The sequence below is a fragment of the Leptonychotes weddellii genome, chromosome 11 (assembly GCF_054177405.1).
Source record: "Leptonychotes weddellii isolate Sample4059 chromosome 11, ASM5417740v2, whole genome shotgun sequence".
Lineage (NCBI taxonomy): Eukaryota > Metazoa > Chordata > Mammalia > Carnivora > Phocidae > Leptonychotes > Leptonychotes weddellii.
Window position 1 is genome coordinate 47,812,077 of NC_138379.1, and position 18,578 is coordinate 47,830,654.

The 18,578-nt window shown below is 40.8% G+C and overlaps 1 protein-coding gene across 1 annotated transcript in view; it reads right to left on the reverse strand.

Moving 5' to 3' along the window:
* C2CD3 (C2 domain containing 3 centriole elongation regulator) overlaps positions 1-18,578 on the reverse strand; it is a 140,562-nt gene that overhangs the window by 39,849 nt on the left and 82,135 nt on the right. Inside the window, exons 23-26 of the mRNA XM_081797327.1 lie at positions 16,931-17,269; positions 7,789-7,927; positions 4,955-5,019; positions 922-1,127 (exon numbers count right to left, since the gene is read on the reverse strand). Of these exons, the coding sequence (XP_081653453.1) occupies positions 922-1,127; positions 4,955-5,019; positions 7,789-7,927; positions 16,931-17,269 (749 nt within the window). The remainder of the gene's footprint in view (positions 1-921; positions 1,128-4,954; positions 5,020-7,788; positions 7,928-16,930; positions 17,270-18,578) is intronic.

Genomic DNA, 18,578 nt, shown 5'->3' on the forward strand with positions numbered 1-18,578 from the left:
TGGGAGGGGGAGAAGCAGGCTTCCCGCCGAGCAGGAAGCCCGATGAGGGGCTCGATCCCAGGACCCTGGGATCATGACCTAAGCTGAAGGCAGACGCTTAACGACTGAGCCACCCAGGAGCCCCTGTAATAGAGTTTTTAAAAAGTTCAACGAATGTGGTTTCAAACTCCATGCTGCAATTAATCTTACTTTATTTAAAAATTGAGATACGGCCATTTGTGACAACATGGATGGATCTAAAGGGTATAATGCTAAGTGAAATAAGACAGAGAAAGACAAATACCCTATGATTTCACTTATATGTGGAATCTAAAAAACAAAAGAAATTAATAAACAAAGAAAAAAGTATAAACAGACCCATAAATACAGAGAACAAACTGACGGTTGCTAGAGGGGAGGGGGATGGGCAATCAGTGAAGGGGGTAGGAGATACAGGCTTCCAGTTATGGAATAACTGGAATAAACGGCACAGCACAGAGAATACAGGCAATGGTATTGTAATGGTGCTGTATGGTGATGGACAGTGGCTGCACTTGGGGTGAGCACAGCGTAACACATGAACTTGTCCAATCACTGTGTTGTACACCCGATACTAATGTAACACTGTGTGTCAACTATACTCAAGTAAAAAAATTTTTTTAATTGAGATATAATCAATGTATTATAAAGTTCATCCTTTGAAATTGTTCAATTCAGTGGTTTTTAATATATTCAGAGTTGTGCATCCATCACCACTGTATAATTCCACTATGTACGCCACTGTGTAATTTTTATCACCCTAAACAGGTCATGAGGTCATTATGAGACACAAATACATAATGTGTTCTGCAAGCTGGGAAGTACCAAACACATGTAAAGGATCTTCTTATAGATTTGGCTCAGCGGAACCCTTACTGGTTAGGACTGAATCAGGATACGTACCAGGGATCCTGGGGTCTCCACCCCACGTCTTGATTGTCTTTCTTCTTTGAAGTGCATCAAACTCTCCAGAGGGGAGATAGCAACTTTTATCTGCCCCTGGCACTCTCCACTGAAGTCTGTGATGTTGTACCATCCACAGACAAACTGGAAGCCAGAAAGAAGTGGGGAGAGGTCCACCGAGGCAAAGCCAATCACCCTCTCTTCATCTGTGGGGGAAAGAGAAGAGCTGGGCAGCGTGGCTGGGCAAGTCTTGCCACTGACATTAGAGGCTCCTCGCAGAGAAGACAGATAATGAGAATGAGAGAGACAGGCTGCTTTCACTACCAAAAATTCTCTTTCTGTATGGCAGGGAAAAGCTAGCAGAGTTCAGTTTTGTTTTCTTGATATAGGCAATTGGAAAACAACCTTAAACAGCAAATTCTTCTTTTCCCTACATTATCACGTCTCAGTGATTTTCCTCAGGGCAGTGGGTCTTGAAAGAAATCATTTGAAAGACCATCACCCTTGGAATTATGAGGGAGTTGCATTTTCCCATTCATACTTGTCTGTATTTTTCAAATTCTCTATAACGTACATATGTATTATATTTAATTAAGAACAAAAGTGATATAAATCACAAAAGAAAGACAACTCTCCCTAGAAAACCAGTACATGGTGCAAAATAAGAGCTTGGACTCAGGCTTGTAACAGGGCTGCCCTTATTGAGTAAGAAGACCCCTTCTTGATTGGACAAGCAACCATGCAACGACCTTTGTTCTCAGACTCACTGCTTCTTGTTCCTCATTTCTGACATGTAAGTAGCTGGAAATTTTTAAAAGGAGTGGCCATTAGTTTTCCCAGTTTCTTGTACATGCCCCTGGTGACAATGAACTCATTACACACTGTCTAACATTTGTTTAGACAGCTTGCTCTTCTTTAGACTGGGACCTACCTCAAAGCTGAACCAAGTATCATTCGCTTTATGTTTCCTACACTCTCTATTCCTGGCATAAATCTTCCCACATGATGAGAAAGTTGATAAACAACCACTGAGAACACAAATGAACTGGCCAACATAGAGTGGGACAAAGAAGCAATGCACCACAACAGCTAATCTGAGTGTGGCTTTGATTTGAAAACACATTACTTTAACTCCCCAAACCTCAAGTCTCACATATACAATGAGAAGGACTGAACCAAGATCCTCTTCAACTTAAGATCCTCCGAGACTTAAGAGTCTAGGAACGTTTGACGTTGTGTTCCTCAGAGTAGGAGTCAAGTAATTCTTATCCAATGGGAGTGAAGAATGATGGCTAGAACCATTAATTTCCACTCCAAAGATTTTTTTATAGCTTTGCAAAGAAAAATAATCTTGCTTTATTTGGTCATCCAAGCATAACCTGTTCTTAATAGATTGTAACTTTAGGTAACACGTTGAGGGTTTTTCCTAACACGAAAGCACTACATCTTAAACATACCTGAGGAGAAATCAGGCTAAGGTGATCATTGAGAAAAACAATAGCTTTGAAGAGCTCAGTTTAATATCATATTTAGCGGGGCAACCCATCATTCTTTCTTCGTAGTTTTATGTTCTAATGATCTCAAACTTATTTCATACTCTTTCTTTACTCCAGATTTTTGTATTTGCTGTTGCCTCTGACTATACTATGTCATGCCCTTCATTTATCAGCTCCAGGAAGCCTTCTGTGACATCCTCAGTTTGAGTCAGATATCCCCTACGAGAACACCCTATATTTGCCTCATCATACTATCCTCCAATTGTTTGTCTTCCCCCCGGGACATAAGCTCCATGAGGACAGAGACCATCTATGCCTTATTTTACTTTTGAATCCTTAGCACTTAGCATAGTGCCTAGCATAGAGTAGGAACTCAAATATTCACTGAACACAGCTTGGTCTGGCTTGCATAGCTGAGGCTGTGTGGAAAGGGTGGAGTTAAGGGAAGAGAGGCCTCTACCTCTACTGAGAGACAGAGCTAGGTAAGTGTGGTCAGCTGGGTCTAGGCATTTTCCCCATCTCCATTTACAACAGGGTTTTACAGCATTCTCTAGGGGTCACGGAAGATAGGGAATTTATTTTGTTCTTCTCTATACCAAATAGCCCTAGCACAGTATCTGACACATAGTAGGCATAATAAAAATAGCTCCATTTATTAAGTACCAATTATGTGCCAAAAATCTTATAAATATTATCTCTAATCCTTATAAAAATCCTGTAGGCCAGGTACTATAATCCTAATTTTATTAATAAGGAAACAAAGGCTCAAAGAGGTAAAGTGTTTGGCTTAGGTCATGTAATTTGTGAATGGCAGAGCCAAAATCTGAATCCAGGTCCATATAAGACCAAAGTTACTCTTTTTTTTTCTTGTTACAGTAAGTGCTGAATTGAGGTAAACCTTGGTCTGCTTGACAATCTCTGGAGTACTTTAGAGAAAAGAGAAGAATAGAAAGGCAGGGAGGAGGGTGAAGCCTAGTTAAATACAGCAGGAATTCCTTGTGTTGATTCAGAGAAAATGGATTTATGATCAGCTCCTGCCACATTTATGAGGTTAGGTGGGGGTGGGGGACATGATAAGTGAATCCAAGGCAGGAGCATGGGACAAATCATCGAAATCGGATTCACAGCATCATTTCCAAACAGAAGCACTAGAAGAGAGATAGGTAAGTCAATTTCCTTTACACACCGACTACTCTCCGGTCTTTATGAGGCTCTGGGGTTAGCTCTGAAACTTATCACAGGCAAATAAAAACTGTAATGCTGTAGTCTCAAAACAACTGAAGGTTTGGAAACTAGGCCCTAGCAAGAATCCTAAAGGAGCTAGATTTATAGGAGGGATTTACTTAAGACAAAATTTCCTAAGTATAGAAGCAGTGAGAGAGCTGGATGTCCTCATCCACTCACTTTTCCCAGCCAATGTTACTAGCATGGTGAAGTACAAAGGTGAAGGCTGTATAGCCAGTCGGAACTGGGTTCAAATCCTGGCTCCGCTGATTTTTTAAAAAAGATTTTATTTATTTATTTGGCAGACAGAGGGAGTAAGCACAAGGAGGGGGAGCTGCAGTAAGAGGGAGAGGGAGAAGCAGGCTCCCCACTGAGCAGGGAGCCCAATGCGGGGCTCGATCCCAGGACCCTGGGATCATGACCTGAGCTGAAGGCAGACGCCTAACGACTGAGCCACCCAGGTGCCTGGCTCCACTGATTAATAGGTATTTGACCTTAGTCAAGCCGCTAAACTTCCTTGGGCCTCAGGTGTTACATTTGTAACACTGAACGAATTATGTTTTTACATTGCAGGATTAGAGATGTTTGTAAAGTTCTCAGCACATTGCCATTCACTAATAAGAACGATAAAAACTGAGATGGTTTTACTAAGTATCAGGCATTCATTTAATTCTCCCACTGAGGTAGGTACTATTATCCCTATTTTATAAATAAAGAAACTGAAGCAAAGAGAAATTAAGTCATTCACCCAAGGTCATACTACCTTGTAAGGGGTAAGAACTGGTATCTGAATCCCAAGAATGTGGCTTTAGAGTCTGTGCTCTTGATGTTGTTGAATTGCGCCTCTTAATAATGGTAGCTCAATAAAACTAGGTTCAAGGATCATGATGTCAGCACCTCCATCCTGGGGAGGCTCTTAAAACAAGACTCTAGTCTTAGGTACTGCTTAAAAATGCTGGGGTCTTGGTTAATAAGCCAGAGTCAATAAAAGGTATAACATCATACAAAGAGGGAGAAATCACTTGTGTATGGCAGGCTGTACGCTGTGACTGTTGAGATACAATTGGAAAGATTAAATGTACTTGGACTTCTGCACTAAGCAGGTAGTCAAACAAAATGACATGACTTCCAAGGATTTAAATTCCCTAGGAGAATAATGTGGCTTCTGTGAGATTCCCTCTAACACATATATGCATCCCCTGCATCACAAGTGCCATGGTTTCACTTGGTTAAAAAAAGAAAAGGATTGGGAAATTGTCAACAGGATGTGAACTTATTTTCACAGACAGATATTCACAGAATAGAGTTCATACCTCCTTTATGCCAAACTTTGAAGACCAGAGTTTGTTGAGGGTCCAAAAGAAGCTCTTTTGATAGCCTATTAAGAAAAACAACCACCATAAATTAATGGTGTAGGAAGCATCTGCCGTACGAAACTTAGATTTGAAGAATATCTTGTAGTATGCAAAACACTTTCCTAACATTTTCATTTCAACTTCATGGTCATCTTCTAGGATGTATTTTTACCTTCACAGTTAAAATGAGGGATGGAAGCTCAGAGAGTAGTAACTTGCCAAGACTTGCAATCAGGCTCCCCTGATGCAGTACTTTCCCACCTGATGATATCTGCCACATTGAAACTCTGTTTCTCAGGATGAGAGGGAGTGTGGAAAGGGAGCTCCTCAAGATGTAAGGAACAGTTTTACTGGAGCTGAGCAGGGATTCTTTTTATCTAATGTGGAAAGGGGAATGGTGAGAAGGGAGGAGGAAGGGAAAAACAACATCCACTGAGTTCCTACTGTGGGTCAGGCATGGTGCCTAGTGTCTCATATATGTGTAATCTGCACAAAAGCCTGGACATGGCATTATTATCCCTGCTTTACAGATGAAAAAGGTGGGCTCAGAGAGGTGAAGTGACTTGCTCAAGGTCACACGGGAGTAAGTGGCAGGGCTAGGATTTAAAGCTTACTTTGCTTGATTCTAAAGCTACACCGTACAGAGGCAAGGCACCAAAATAAGAAAGTATCCAATTTTCATAGCAGATAAAGAAGGTGATGTGGAGGTCAATGAACACCTCTAATACATTTTATATGAAGTGACTTATACCATTTTAAATTTTTTTTTTTTTTTTAGATTTTATTTATTTATTTGAGAGAGAGAGAGAATGAGAGACAGAGAGCACGAGAGGGAGGAGGGTCAGAGGGAGAAGCAGACTCCCTGCCGAGCAGGGAGCCCGATGCGGGACTCAATCCGGGGACTCCAGGATCACGACTGAGCCAAAGGCAGTTGCTTAACCAACTGAGCCACCCAGGCGCCCGACTTACACCATTTTAAATTACAAAGATTTGGAAAGTTCCACACCAGGTGCCATGGCTTCAGGAGGAGATCCAGGGAACACCAAGAGACTTAATTTCCTTCCCTAGATATCCCTGGGGAACTAAAGAGAACCCACTTCAAGACCAGTGAGAGGCACTGTGTGAAGTAAGTACTGTGTCAAAAATCTGAATTCTAGCTGGTGGTCAGTGCATTCTAGCTCTACTATGGTCACCTGAGTGACCCTGAGAACTCAGACTTTTTGAGCCCTGGCTTTCTTACTGTTAAATGGGATAGTATTTTCTACCTACAAGGTTGCTAGGAGCATCAAATGAAACAATTTTGTGATAGAGCAACTGTAAACAGAACCATTACTCATTTTTCTTCTCATCTTTCCTCTGCTACCAAAAGACGACGTAACCTCCCTTGGTCCACAGTATTTAAAGTGAGGGGATAAAATTAGGAGACTGTCAATGTCCCTTTGTCAAGTCCATAAAGTTAAGCTCTGAATGAATAAATCATCTTCACTTACAAGCTTAGCCCTCTAGCCTCCTGCCTTTTAAGGCAGATTTGATATTTTAGATCAAGTACCTGGCCACAATGGCGAGAATTTCTATAATTTCCAGTAGCTCACCATAGATAGTACTGAGTTGTCACCGTAGTTCTAGCTCCTGACTCAGGTCAGCCTCTCAAATTTCAAAACACTGGACATGTGAACAACTGCTGAGGCTCAATTAGGTACGTAAACACTGTGAGAAAACAGCGGATGAGACACCATGTGGTGTGGCTAGTGTTGGTGGACAAGAGAGAAACTTTATAGGTGACGCAGGATAAAGGTAAGGGTAACAGTAGTTATATTAGAACTCACACTTTTAATGACGATGAAACAGATACAACGAAGAAAAGGGAGGATGAGCTCTGCACCTCAGCCCTGGGCCTGTACGTCAGCCCCTGACCTCTGAACCGTGCTGCGGCAAGCCTGACAGGACTCCACCTCCAATTCTTTGAGGCTTCCAAAGGAGATCTAACATTTGTTGAGTACCTGCTATGTACCATGAGGTAATTTTCCTAAATGTCACCTAATTTGGACCTCACAATAACCCTGTAGAAGTTAACCCCACTTTGCAGATGAGGAATCTGAGGCTCAGAGATATAATGTAATTTGTTCACACAGCTAGTAAATGAGATGGGGTTGGAGGCCACGTCTCTCTAGGTGCAAAGCCCAGGCTCCTTCCACTGCACCACAAATCTTCAAGGATATACAATCCACAGCCTTTCCTGAAATTAGTTTGCTCTGCCTTCTTCACCTAAATAAATTGTGTACATTCTTCAATACTTCGCTGAATTATCTCTTTTTTTCTTCAGCTGAATTATCTTATTAAAAAGCTTTCCCTGAACTTCTAGGTTAGCCTAAATTATCTTTCTGAGAGGCACTAGAATCCTTTTTTAATACTTTTACAGCACTTGTCACATTCTAATGTATATTTTCCCAGGCAGATTATGAACAGCTCAATAGCAGGAACTGTCTTAATCTTTAATTCCCAGTCCCTAGAACAGAGCAGAGCATATAACAGGTCTTTACTGAATAATTTTTGAGTTGTACTGAGCTCAAAAGAGCTCAAAAAGAGTTAAAAAAAAAAAATACTGCAGTAAGACTTTTAAACCACTACTAGCTGTGAATTCATAAGCACCAGGATTAAATAACTGGTTGATAAGAAAAGCATTTTCCAGGCCTACTCAATATTGTTGTGTCCTCATACTCCTTAATCTGAGTCTGTCTCTTGGAACAAAAAGAAGATTCTGGAAGGCTGATGGGATATCATAAAATACAAACCTTGACTGCTGTTGAAAATTCCAGATGGGGGAATCTGTGTTTTCAACCACTTGGGTGTAGATAGGAGATGCATCATCAGCCGTTGCAAAGGATACACAACAACTGGGTGTCAACACTTTCCGCTCGGTCAAGGGACTCCCTGAAATAGAACACAGTGGAATGACTGACTGTACGGTGCCAGAGAGAACATGCTGGAAGCCTGCCATTAAACAGTTATAAGCAGGACCATTTTTAACTATTCCCTGTATCTGAAGTGTTTCTCGTGTCCTTTCTGCTACTAAAACTGTCCTTTCAAGGCTCAGTTCGTAAATATTCCCCAGTGAGGGATGACTTCTCCCAACTCCTTACACTTTGTGGGATGATGGAAAATACTGGATTGAGAAGCAAAAGTAGAACTGCAAAACACCCTAGACTTAGGAGTCACAATATCAATTATCAGCTCTGCCGTATACATTCTATGTGACTTCGGGCAAGGCCACTCTAGGCCACAGCTTCCTCAAATGGGGCCTATGATACTTACACCTCCTAAGTGGTTATAAGGATTAAAAATAAATAATAATGGGTAACATATATCACTTACTATGTGACAGGTACTGTTCTAAGTACTATATATGTATTAACTCATTTGAACCTTACAACAACCTACCTGTGAGGTAGGTTTTATTATTACTCCCATTATATAGATGAAAAAACTGGAGTACAGAAAGATTAAACATCTATTAAGTGGTCACACATTTATTAAATAATAGAACTGAGAGAGTTCAATTCAAGATTCTGGCTCAAGAGTCCAAGCTCTCAGCCATTTTTTGTATTGCCCCACCAAAGTAAAGAAATGTTACTTTACTGAGTAACTGTGCTGGTATTAACTTTTACAAGATCAGGTTTCCAGTGTGGGAGACTCAGTCATTCAGTCTCTCCTAAAACAAAGTAAAATGTTTTTTTTTTTCCTCCTTCCTAGGACAGTAAGTAGCAGCATGTAAGGGTAAATTTGAACTAGGGGGCTGTATGGAGGCAATATGAAGGCTTTAAGGCTCTTTCTTTCATTCAAAACCCAAACACAGAAATCAGAATGTGTATTTTTCACATTTTGCCAGGCTGTGTTCCAGTGCTAATGAAGACCTAGAGCAGTTTTTCTTTAGTTGTCTCATTTTACCCAAAAGATCATTTCTGTGTTATGTCTCTCTTTTATAGAGGGGGGGGATCTGAGGTCCACAGAAGGAGCACGAATGTCCTGAATTATATTCATTACAAATTCAACCTTAACAGTTGTGAGATATTAGAGAACATACTTTTCATATAAGATCTCAATATGTTGCCTAAACTTACTGACCTAAATTTCTCTTCAAAGAAATATAATTGTTTGTTGAGGACTCAATTTAAGTTAGAAAATATAACATTAAAATCTTTTATTATGTGAGGGGGAAAAAAATGTAAAATGAAGATGATTGCTGATACCAGATAGTCTGTAACTGAGCTGTCCAACAAGATAACCACTAGCCACATGTGGCTATTTAACTTCAAATTAATGAAAATAAGTAAGATGAAAAATTCCGTTTCTTAACTGCACTAGCCACATTTCAAGTGCTCAAGAGCCACATGTGGCTAGTGGCTACCATACTGGACAGTAAAGATATAGAACATTTCCATCATAGTACAGAATTCTTTTGGACAGTGCTGAATAGACTATATAATACAGGGTCTATATATTCCATAAGATCACTTTCAGCTCTAAAGTGCTATCAATCTCAGGATTATAGATGGAGAGAAAGGAAAAGGAGAAAAAGAAGTATCTAAAACATAACTTATGCGATCCAGAGGAACCAAAAACTCTCATCATCACTATTACCACAGGGTCTCTCAGCATACATGATGTTAAATGGCTGGAGTGAGTTCTATTTCTTATAACTGGACGCCCCCTGACATAGCTGCTCTCTCTCTCTTAGCCTTACCTTTCTTTCTCCCACTTTCCTTAGAAAGTCTCAAGCTTCTCAAAACTGATTTCTTCCAATAAAATGTCATAAATCCTCACAGCTAAGAAGAGATAATCTGCTTCTGTGTTGGCAGTTCCCACAGCATTCTATAATAATTTGTGTCTGTGTTTCCCTCACTAAACTGAGAGTTCCCTGAATGCACGGAGTAGGCCCAAGGCCCTTATAAAAGGTTTGCAGACTCACTACTACCTTTGTCTGTAGACAGTTGCCAGGCTTGGAGAAATGAGAGAAGCTGCCTTGTCTGCCTGCGGTGTGCACCAGCGGAGGACAACCACATCTGCTCAGGAAAGCTCCAAGAGAAATCAGCAGAGAGGACCAACTGTGGTTCTGAGAGGCAGGACCCTAGGTTCTTGTGTATTCTGACCCTCATTTAGCATGACATGTCGGGTACTTCATTCTGGCTCTCTGGGTATCAGTTTCCTCATCTGAAACGTGCTCCCAAATCATTTCCCACAATAAAACTATGATTCTAGATGTCTACTAGTACTGCTCAGATCTCTCGTTCACAGCACCCATCCCCTCCTCCACCCCGCCCCACCCCTTTTAAGATTTGTTATTTTTGAAGATGCTATCTGCTAAAGGCCTTGAGATAAAACTACTATTTTGACTTTGGAAGAAAATTTTTTCCTTCTTCAGTCTTGAATAGAAATATTCCTTTCAGCCAAACAGGCAGATGACAAATCAGCTTGAGAAAGCAGGTCTGTCAGGTTTCCCTGGCTCTCTCCTTGTGGGTGAAAATTCAGGTGGGCCTGTTTACATTTCTGGAAAAGGTCAAGTTCTAAAACACTTTTGGAGGCTGCCCAGAAGAAAGCCACTATACCTCCCACAGGTTGGGATACACACCAAGAGCAGTTAAGGGGACTTGAGGTGAACTAGCTTTACCATATTCACTAGACTTCCTGTGTTTTACATAAATATATGCATCAAGAAAGATATAATTGTTTCAAAGAGATTAAAATAACAACCCCTTATGTTTAGATAACACCTTATAGCTTATAAACTTTTCTTACTGATAATGTACCTGAAAATCACACAAGATAGGTGACTCTATCCCTATTTCACAAGTAAGGCAACCAGCCAACAGAGAGGTAAAGTGGCTTGCTCACTGCACACCTGGCTAACTAACTAGCGTTTGTAAGACCAAGCCAGGTTTCCTGACTACCTACTCCAGGGTTTTTCTAATGCAATAGGTCTAATTAACTCTATTTGGTTAAGAGCTCCCCCTCTGGCCTGGAATGAATGCATGGTAACTTTCCCCTCAAGTGATGCCCAATTTTGTGTATTAACAAAAACTTAGTCCAGTTCCATTAAACCAACGTTAACTGACAATTTCTCTGTGTCACACAGGCCCAGATGAGTCAGGTTTGATTCCTGATCTGAGGGAGACAGACACACACAGACAAAATAAGAGAAAGACTATACCAAAAGTGCAGGGAGCTAGGGAACCCAGAGGGGCTCCTAACCCTGCCTCGGTAGGTTAAAGGGAACCTCTAAAGGCTGATGATACTGTAGATAATTTTGGTTTTTACTGAGTATAACTTAGATTAACCTAAATAATTTTACCTCTCTGTTCCTCAGTGCCTTACTCGTAAAACAGCTAGAGATGCCTGTCATGTCTGGTTTGTAAGAATACAACTCTGAGAAGTACTGAAGGTGATTCATAAAGAAAGGGTCTTCAGAGCTTTCTCTAACAAAAGTATTCAAGAACTTCTTTTATTTTCAGAACCAGGGCCACAGTGGGGACCATAGAAAGTTCAAAGCTGCTTCAGATTTAAGCTTTGCTGAGGGCAAAACTCATAATTCAGAGCTGTTGGTGAATCTTCTGCATGCAGCCTTGCATGCAAAATGATTTTCACAAAAGCTTGGCAAATTATGGCTGACTCAGAGAGGGTGGCATGAGTTGCCCTCAGCTACATGTTCTCAGATGATGACAGTCAAAGAGAATCTTAAGAGATGAACTTGTATGAGCATCACACTTTATAGCTGTGGAGAAGGGAAATGGGTTTGCTCAAAGTCACAAAGCAAGTTAATGGCTTAGCTAGGGTCAGAACCTAGTCCACTGACTCGCATTCCAGAACATCTTCTATTGTATCATCATTTGGAAGGCACATTTCAGAGAGATGATGTGCAGGTCTATATTCTAAGGACCAAACACCAGGGCCTGACAGACAACATAAACTTTGTGGGAGGAAAGACTATATGGTCTATCACTGAGGGTGGGAATCAGGAGACAACAGAGACCTCTGAAAGTCAGATATCCACCCTGATGAGTGCTCTTCCCTGGATAAATAGAAAGAGGCCAAATAACAAGCGATTTATAGATTGGTAATTCATACCAGAAATTTTAGAGGTGTTAAGTATCATATTCACAAACAAGAGGACATTATTATATTTGCTTAGCTGCATCATGAAGATCAGGGTGCTGGGGCACAACAACACACAGTCCCATGAACAGACAGCTAGTGGAGAGACACATTTCTAGACATTTTCAGCACAGACTAGTATATGATATGAAGGAGGAAAACAGTGTGGGAGTAGGGGTGGTGGTATGGGGGAGACTGGGGAACCTAGAGGGAGGTTTTGTGCTAACAGAGGTAGTCAGTAGGCTTCAAAGTGTTGGTGTAAACTTAGTCTATTCCCGAAAGATGAGAAAGTTTGTTGAAAAGGAGAGAAAAAAGGCATTCTAGGAAGAGAAAAGAGCATGCATGGTCAAAGGCTTGGTAGTGAGAGAGAGAAAAGGGTTTTAGCAAAACACGAACTATGGAATTAAGACATGGTGAAAGATGAAGCTGGGAAGACTGATTAGATCAGGCCACGTGGGCGGCACTCTGTGTGCTGTCACCGAGTGCGGGGGATACGAAGCCAACAAAGTATTTTCAGTTGAGAGAGGTCATATTCGTGGACCAGACATATAACCTCAACAGCAGAATGAAAAAGATATTGAAAGAGAATACTGGAAGCAGCAACCATTGAGAGGGCTATCCCATTCGTCCAAGTTTCTGAGGCCTGAACAGGCAAGGTGGCACTAAGAATGGAGAAAAGGTGACAGAAATTTTCTGTGTAAGAGGCCATGATCCTATACCTTGTATTTGGACACAGTGGAACTTGATAAGTATTTGTTGAATAAATCTATTAATCCCTGTGACTTATCCTCTGTTAAATTCCCCATTAGCATTTTCCTGCAGGAGAGACAAAGTAGGAAATGAGAGAAGGCGGCACTGGACTAAGGCTTCAGATTCATCCACTTCCTCATTTAACAAATATTTACTGCTTATTATGTGTCAGATACAGTTCTAGGTGTTGAGGATTTAGTGTAAATAAAACAAAACAAAAATCCCTGTTTCTGTAGGACTCATATTCTTCTAGGAGGACAGAAAATAAACAAAACACACTATATTAAAGCCTACAGACAAAAATAAAGCAGGAAGGAGGGATAGAAAATGTTGAGGAGGAGCTACAATTTTAGATGGGTGGTCAGGGAAGGCCTTGTGAGACAAAGTTATTTAACTAAAGACATGCCAAAAGTTAAGAATATTCCTAGCAGAGGAACATCAGATCCAAAGGCCCTGAGACAGGAGTCTGTCTATATTTCAGAAAAAGCAAAGAGGGGCCAGCATGGTTGGAACAGGGTGAAAGACAGGAAGAGCAGGATGCCAGCTGGAGCTTGGTAGCTGGGGAAAGGGAGAAAGGAATCCAGGCTAAGAAAGGTGCGTGAGCAAAGGCCCAGGGAATGGCTTGTTGTTTGTTGTGGTAGGAAAGCAAAGGAAGCCACACACTACTGGAGGAAATCACCACTGTGCATTCTCAACCATGCTAAAATCATGTCAATTAGTCTTAGCTGAGCCCTTGGCTGAGCTCAGCAATCTTCTTATCTATTTCTACATGATTCTCACAGCTCCCCTGCAATGACCAGCCAAAAGAGGATCCAGCCAAAGAGGATCAGTTGCTATCATGATTCCCCCATGCCCTCCCTAAGCAAGCCCAGAACATATACTTTCCCACTTTAATACCTTTGTTTAAGTTGAAATACCCACCTGGAGTTTTATCCCACCTTCCTGAAATCCTATTCATTCTAAAAAGTTCTCCTGATTTCTCAGACATATCTCATTTTTCTATTCTAAACTCTCTAAACACTATACATTGTAGTGCCCTTTTGGCCTTCAGAACATTTTGCTTTATATATCATTAATTGTGTAGTTGCCAGTCTTCTTAAACGGGTTATCAGCTCTCGGAGGACAGAATGTGTTATTTGCTCTGTCCTCTCTGTATCTGCACTGGCCCTACAGAGATTTACTACTTGCAAAATTGAACTGCCATTCTTGCGATGTAAGCACAGGACTGGGTGTGCAATATATACCCACCCTGGGCTAGAGTGACTGGTAAACACAGTGTAGACAGGGTTAACCAGCAAACACAGTCATATCTCATACCTGAACTTACAGAGCTCGTGGTCGGATTAACCCATACATGACTCTTCCTGCCACGTGGAGATGCTCCTTACTGAAAAGAGCAGATTGTTCCTAAACCAGAAGAGGAGGTTGCACAGAAGAAAGCGATATCCCAGAAGAAACTGAAGAAAGGAAAACTTATGGCCTGGGAGTAAATTCTGCATAAAGTAAATGCAAATAAAAGTAAAAACAGAAAAAAAAAAAAAAAAAGTAACTTGCTGTCTAATGGAAAAGTTACAAGTATATTTGTATTGCTTTGTATTTGTACTTTTGCAATATGAGGACTCCCCCTAAAATGGAATGTAAACCCTATTTTTGTGTTTTAAATTCTATTTTATGCAATAACAACGAAACAGAACAATTCTTACAAAAAATAAAAGTTTTTTGTGCTTTCCTTAAATTCATTCATCTATTGATTTTTCTCTTTTAAAAAATTCAGTTTTTATACATTATACTTGTCAAAAATAGGCTTCTTTGGTGAGTCAATAAAAAAGCAAAAATTATTTCCCAATTTTGTGACTCATAGGGGATCTTATTATCTTTAATACAATAAAGCAAGGACTGTAGTTGGAGAACACTTTGTCCTGAGATAAAACATTTCAAGGTTTCAAAGGTTATGAGAAGGATGAGAACCTCAGGGGTCATTATAGCAGCTTATACCCTGGGAATAATGCCTGTTGGTGGTGTGTACAGAGAGAAATAGAAATGAAAGGTAAACAACAGTTACCTGTTGTTGGAACAGTTTCTGTTCCAACACAGCACAAATTGAGAGAGGCCAACACAGAGATGATAGGAGCTAAGTAGGGAGGCCAAACGAAAGATGTATATTGAAGGCTTTGGTTGTCTGGCTCACACAGCCATCACACATCTCAGAAGTATTAATTCCAACCATTTATAGATGAGAAATTCAAGATGGAGGGAGACACTAACTTTCTCAAAGTCCCACACATACAACTTACTGTCTGGGAATACACAGCTGAGGATATTCCTACTAGAATGTAAGCTCCACATGGGCACGATTTTTATCTGTGTTGTTCACTGCTTTATCCCCAGCACCACGGATAGTGCTTGCATAGCATATACTACACAAGTCTTGTTGAAGGGATGATGAGTGAACAAATAAGATAAGGTCTCTGCTCTTCAACAGCTCATATCTAGTAGAGAAGAAAACCATGCAAACAATTTCAATACCATATGATATATGCTATGATAAAGAGGGCAAAAAACTGCCGGGAGAGCAAAAAGGAGGGGGACCTTTACGTCAGGGAAACTGAACAGTTAGTCTTAAGAGAGGAATTGGAATTAGCCAGGAAAAAGAGAAGGGTGATGGCAAAGAGAAAGTTTTAGGAGAGATTACAAGGCTGAAGAAAGAGTAAGGCAAGGGTTTTTTGTGCCATGGACTCCTTTGGCTGTCTGGGGAGGTTTATGGGCCTCTTCTTTTAACAGTGTGGACATTGCCAGTTATATATTAATTTTGTGTGTTGTTTTTTTTGAGAGAGAGAGGAGGGAGAGGGACAGAGTGGAGGAGAGAGAGAGAGAGAGAGAGAGAGAGAGAGAGAATCTTAAGCAGACTCCATGCTGTGTGGAGCCTGATGCGGGCCTCGATCTCACGATCCTGCGATCATGAACTGAGCTGAAATCAAGAGTTGGATGCTTAACTGACTGAGCCACCCAGGCACCCCAATGTGTGTGTGTGTTTTAAAGATTTTATTTATTTATTTGGGGGGGGAGAGCAAGAGAGAGAACACGAGTTGGGGGGAGAGGCAGACGGAGAGGGAGAAGCAGGCTCCCCACTGAACAGAAGAGAGGCCGACGTGGGGCTCGATCCCAGGACCCTGGGATCATGACCTGAGCCAAAGGCAGACATTTAAGCGACTGAGCCACCCAGGTGTTCCTCTGTGTGTTTTTTAAAATGCATAATGTAGATACACAGGATTATGTAAAAATTAAATTATATTAGCATCATTATCAAAATGCTAAAAAAGCTGTGACCTGCTAATATATATGCTTTATTAATATGTAACAAGATCTAACTGTAGGTTTTATAACTACTATAATTTTGAAGTAATGACAGGTATAAAAAGATATCTGCAAGAACCATAATGTGATATGAAAATAACTGTGATTTCTATTGCTGACAACTTCATAGGTACTGCTAATATTACTAGGGTCTAATGCCTACGTTCACAACTGTAGGAAATGTTAAATTTTTAGTTAGACGTTAATAAAATTCAGATGTGATTATTTTCCTATCCAAGTTTACCATCCTGACTTTTTATCCTTGGGTCCTCTGGGGTTTAGGGATCCAGTGTTAAGAATTCTTGGTCCCAGGTACATAATGAAGAGGGCCCGAAATGGTAGCAATGAAAAGGAAAAAAGAGTCCTAAGAGAAATTTAAGAGATACAATTTAATGAATTTGATGATTTGGTGGTGGATAAGGAAAAGAGAAGTACCTAAGTTGATACTCAGGTTTCTGGACTGGAATTTATGATATACAAAATTAATATATAACTGGCAATGTCCACTTAAGTTCAAAAAGGCTTTCATGTTGCTTAAAACTTTAGGCTTGAGAAATATATTTATTATTGATTAAGATGGTTAACAGTTGTTGCAGATTCTGTCATGATTTCAAAGATTTGTGAAGACAGGACCATAGCCTAAGGAGTCAGACACATGCTCCTGGAAAAGTAAGTAGAGCATACCTTTTAAGCTCAAATGCATCGCTCTTTCTACCAGGATACTGACTGCAAAAGTTCCATCCAACTTGGCAGGGCCCTCCTCAGCTGGGCAGATTTCCCTTGTGGTGTTTTTGCAGGGGACCTGGGTGGACGCAGGAGACTTCCGGTGGCCAGGTGATGGAGAGAGCTGAATCTCATCATTCCTTCTGGGGAACTGCTCAGACTCACTGTGGCTGCTGCAGTCCACAGAATCCATCTCAGGAGCGGGCCCAGGGTATGGGGAAGGAGAGGAAAGAACCACATGAACTCGCAAAGCAGCTCCTGAGAGGTTGGAAGCATTTCGTCCAAATAGAGGATACACACCTGCAAGAGGATGGAGGAGGATAAGCCCAAGCAAGCAGGAACCAAGAACGCTCTCTAACCTTGGAAATGACGGAGAGTGCTTGTGGTCCTCTCTCCTTCAACGGGCCTACAGGCCCCAATATATCAATTTGTAAAAAAAAAACAACTGTGAAGTTAGTATACGGTGTGAAAATTTTTACTTCCCTTCTCCCCAACATGCACACTATCTCCATTAATGGAAAGTAGTGACAGCTCAGATTTGAAGCCAAAGTCAAATGACTACCAGGCAGAGTTGCTGTGGAAGAGATTCACGTGCTGGGGGTGAGCAGACTTAGATGACTTCTGAAGCCTTTTGAAAGTAAGATTATTATTAAAGCAGGAGTGGCCTGTCTTCTCTGTCACATGTCCCACTGGCTCTTGTCCTTAGGCTTTCTCCTAAGGCTTTCTTCTTAGGAGTGCTCAATTAGGTGCTCAATTTAGCCTGTCTCAACAACTAAATATGTCTGGCAGTAGCCCTGAAGATCATTTGGAAATGAAGTAGGAGGCTTCGGCAAAGGAGGCAAGAAAGAAAAATAGGGGAATTAGTATTTGTTGAGTGTTTTTCATGTGCCACAATCTGAGGAATTAGGTAACCTGCCAAGGTGACTTTTCCAATAAGTGGCAGATTTAAACCCAGGGATCTGAACTTACAGGCTTCCTGGATATTAAAATAAGATTTAATTATATAGCAGAAGGCACTAAGAATTCTTTCAGAATCTCAAGGTTTGCTTCATTAGACTCATTTCAATTCAGGAAAATGGAGTTAACTGACTCACAGGAAGCAGTAAGATGGAACTTCCCCTGTCTTCTTCTGTTTTTTAGGTAACCTCTTTTCTTCTGATGCAATGTGTGAATTATCATCATTACTGCAAGCAGAAAGTAAGGGCAATAATAGCAACATAGCTAAATCCTTATCCTCAAGAAACTCAACAGCTGCTTGGAAGGATGGTTGGGTGGATGACTGGATGGAATGCTTGACTCATTCAATCAGTACATCAAATGCCGCACCTTGTACAAAGCCTGTTTACAGGAAGATAAAAAGCTTAGACTGATGGGAAGTGGAGATGCAGGAGAGAAATGGACAATCTGAAAAGTTAAATACTTCCTTTGGTACTACTCAATAAAAAGAGGTTATTTGTGCGTGAGTTCTGATCCTTAAATCTTTATTCAGTGTTCCAAACCTACTTTCTTCAGCAGAGTGAAGTTAAAAGCCCATCTTTCTGAACTTTAGTTCAAGGGAGCTGTGCTTACTTCAAAGACGTTTTCTGCAGGCTCTCTGAAGTGACTCTAG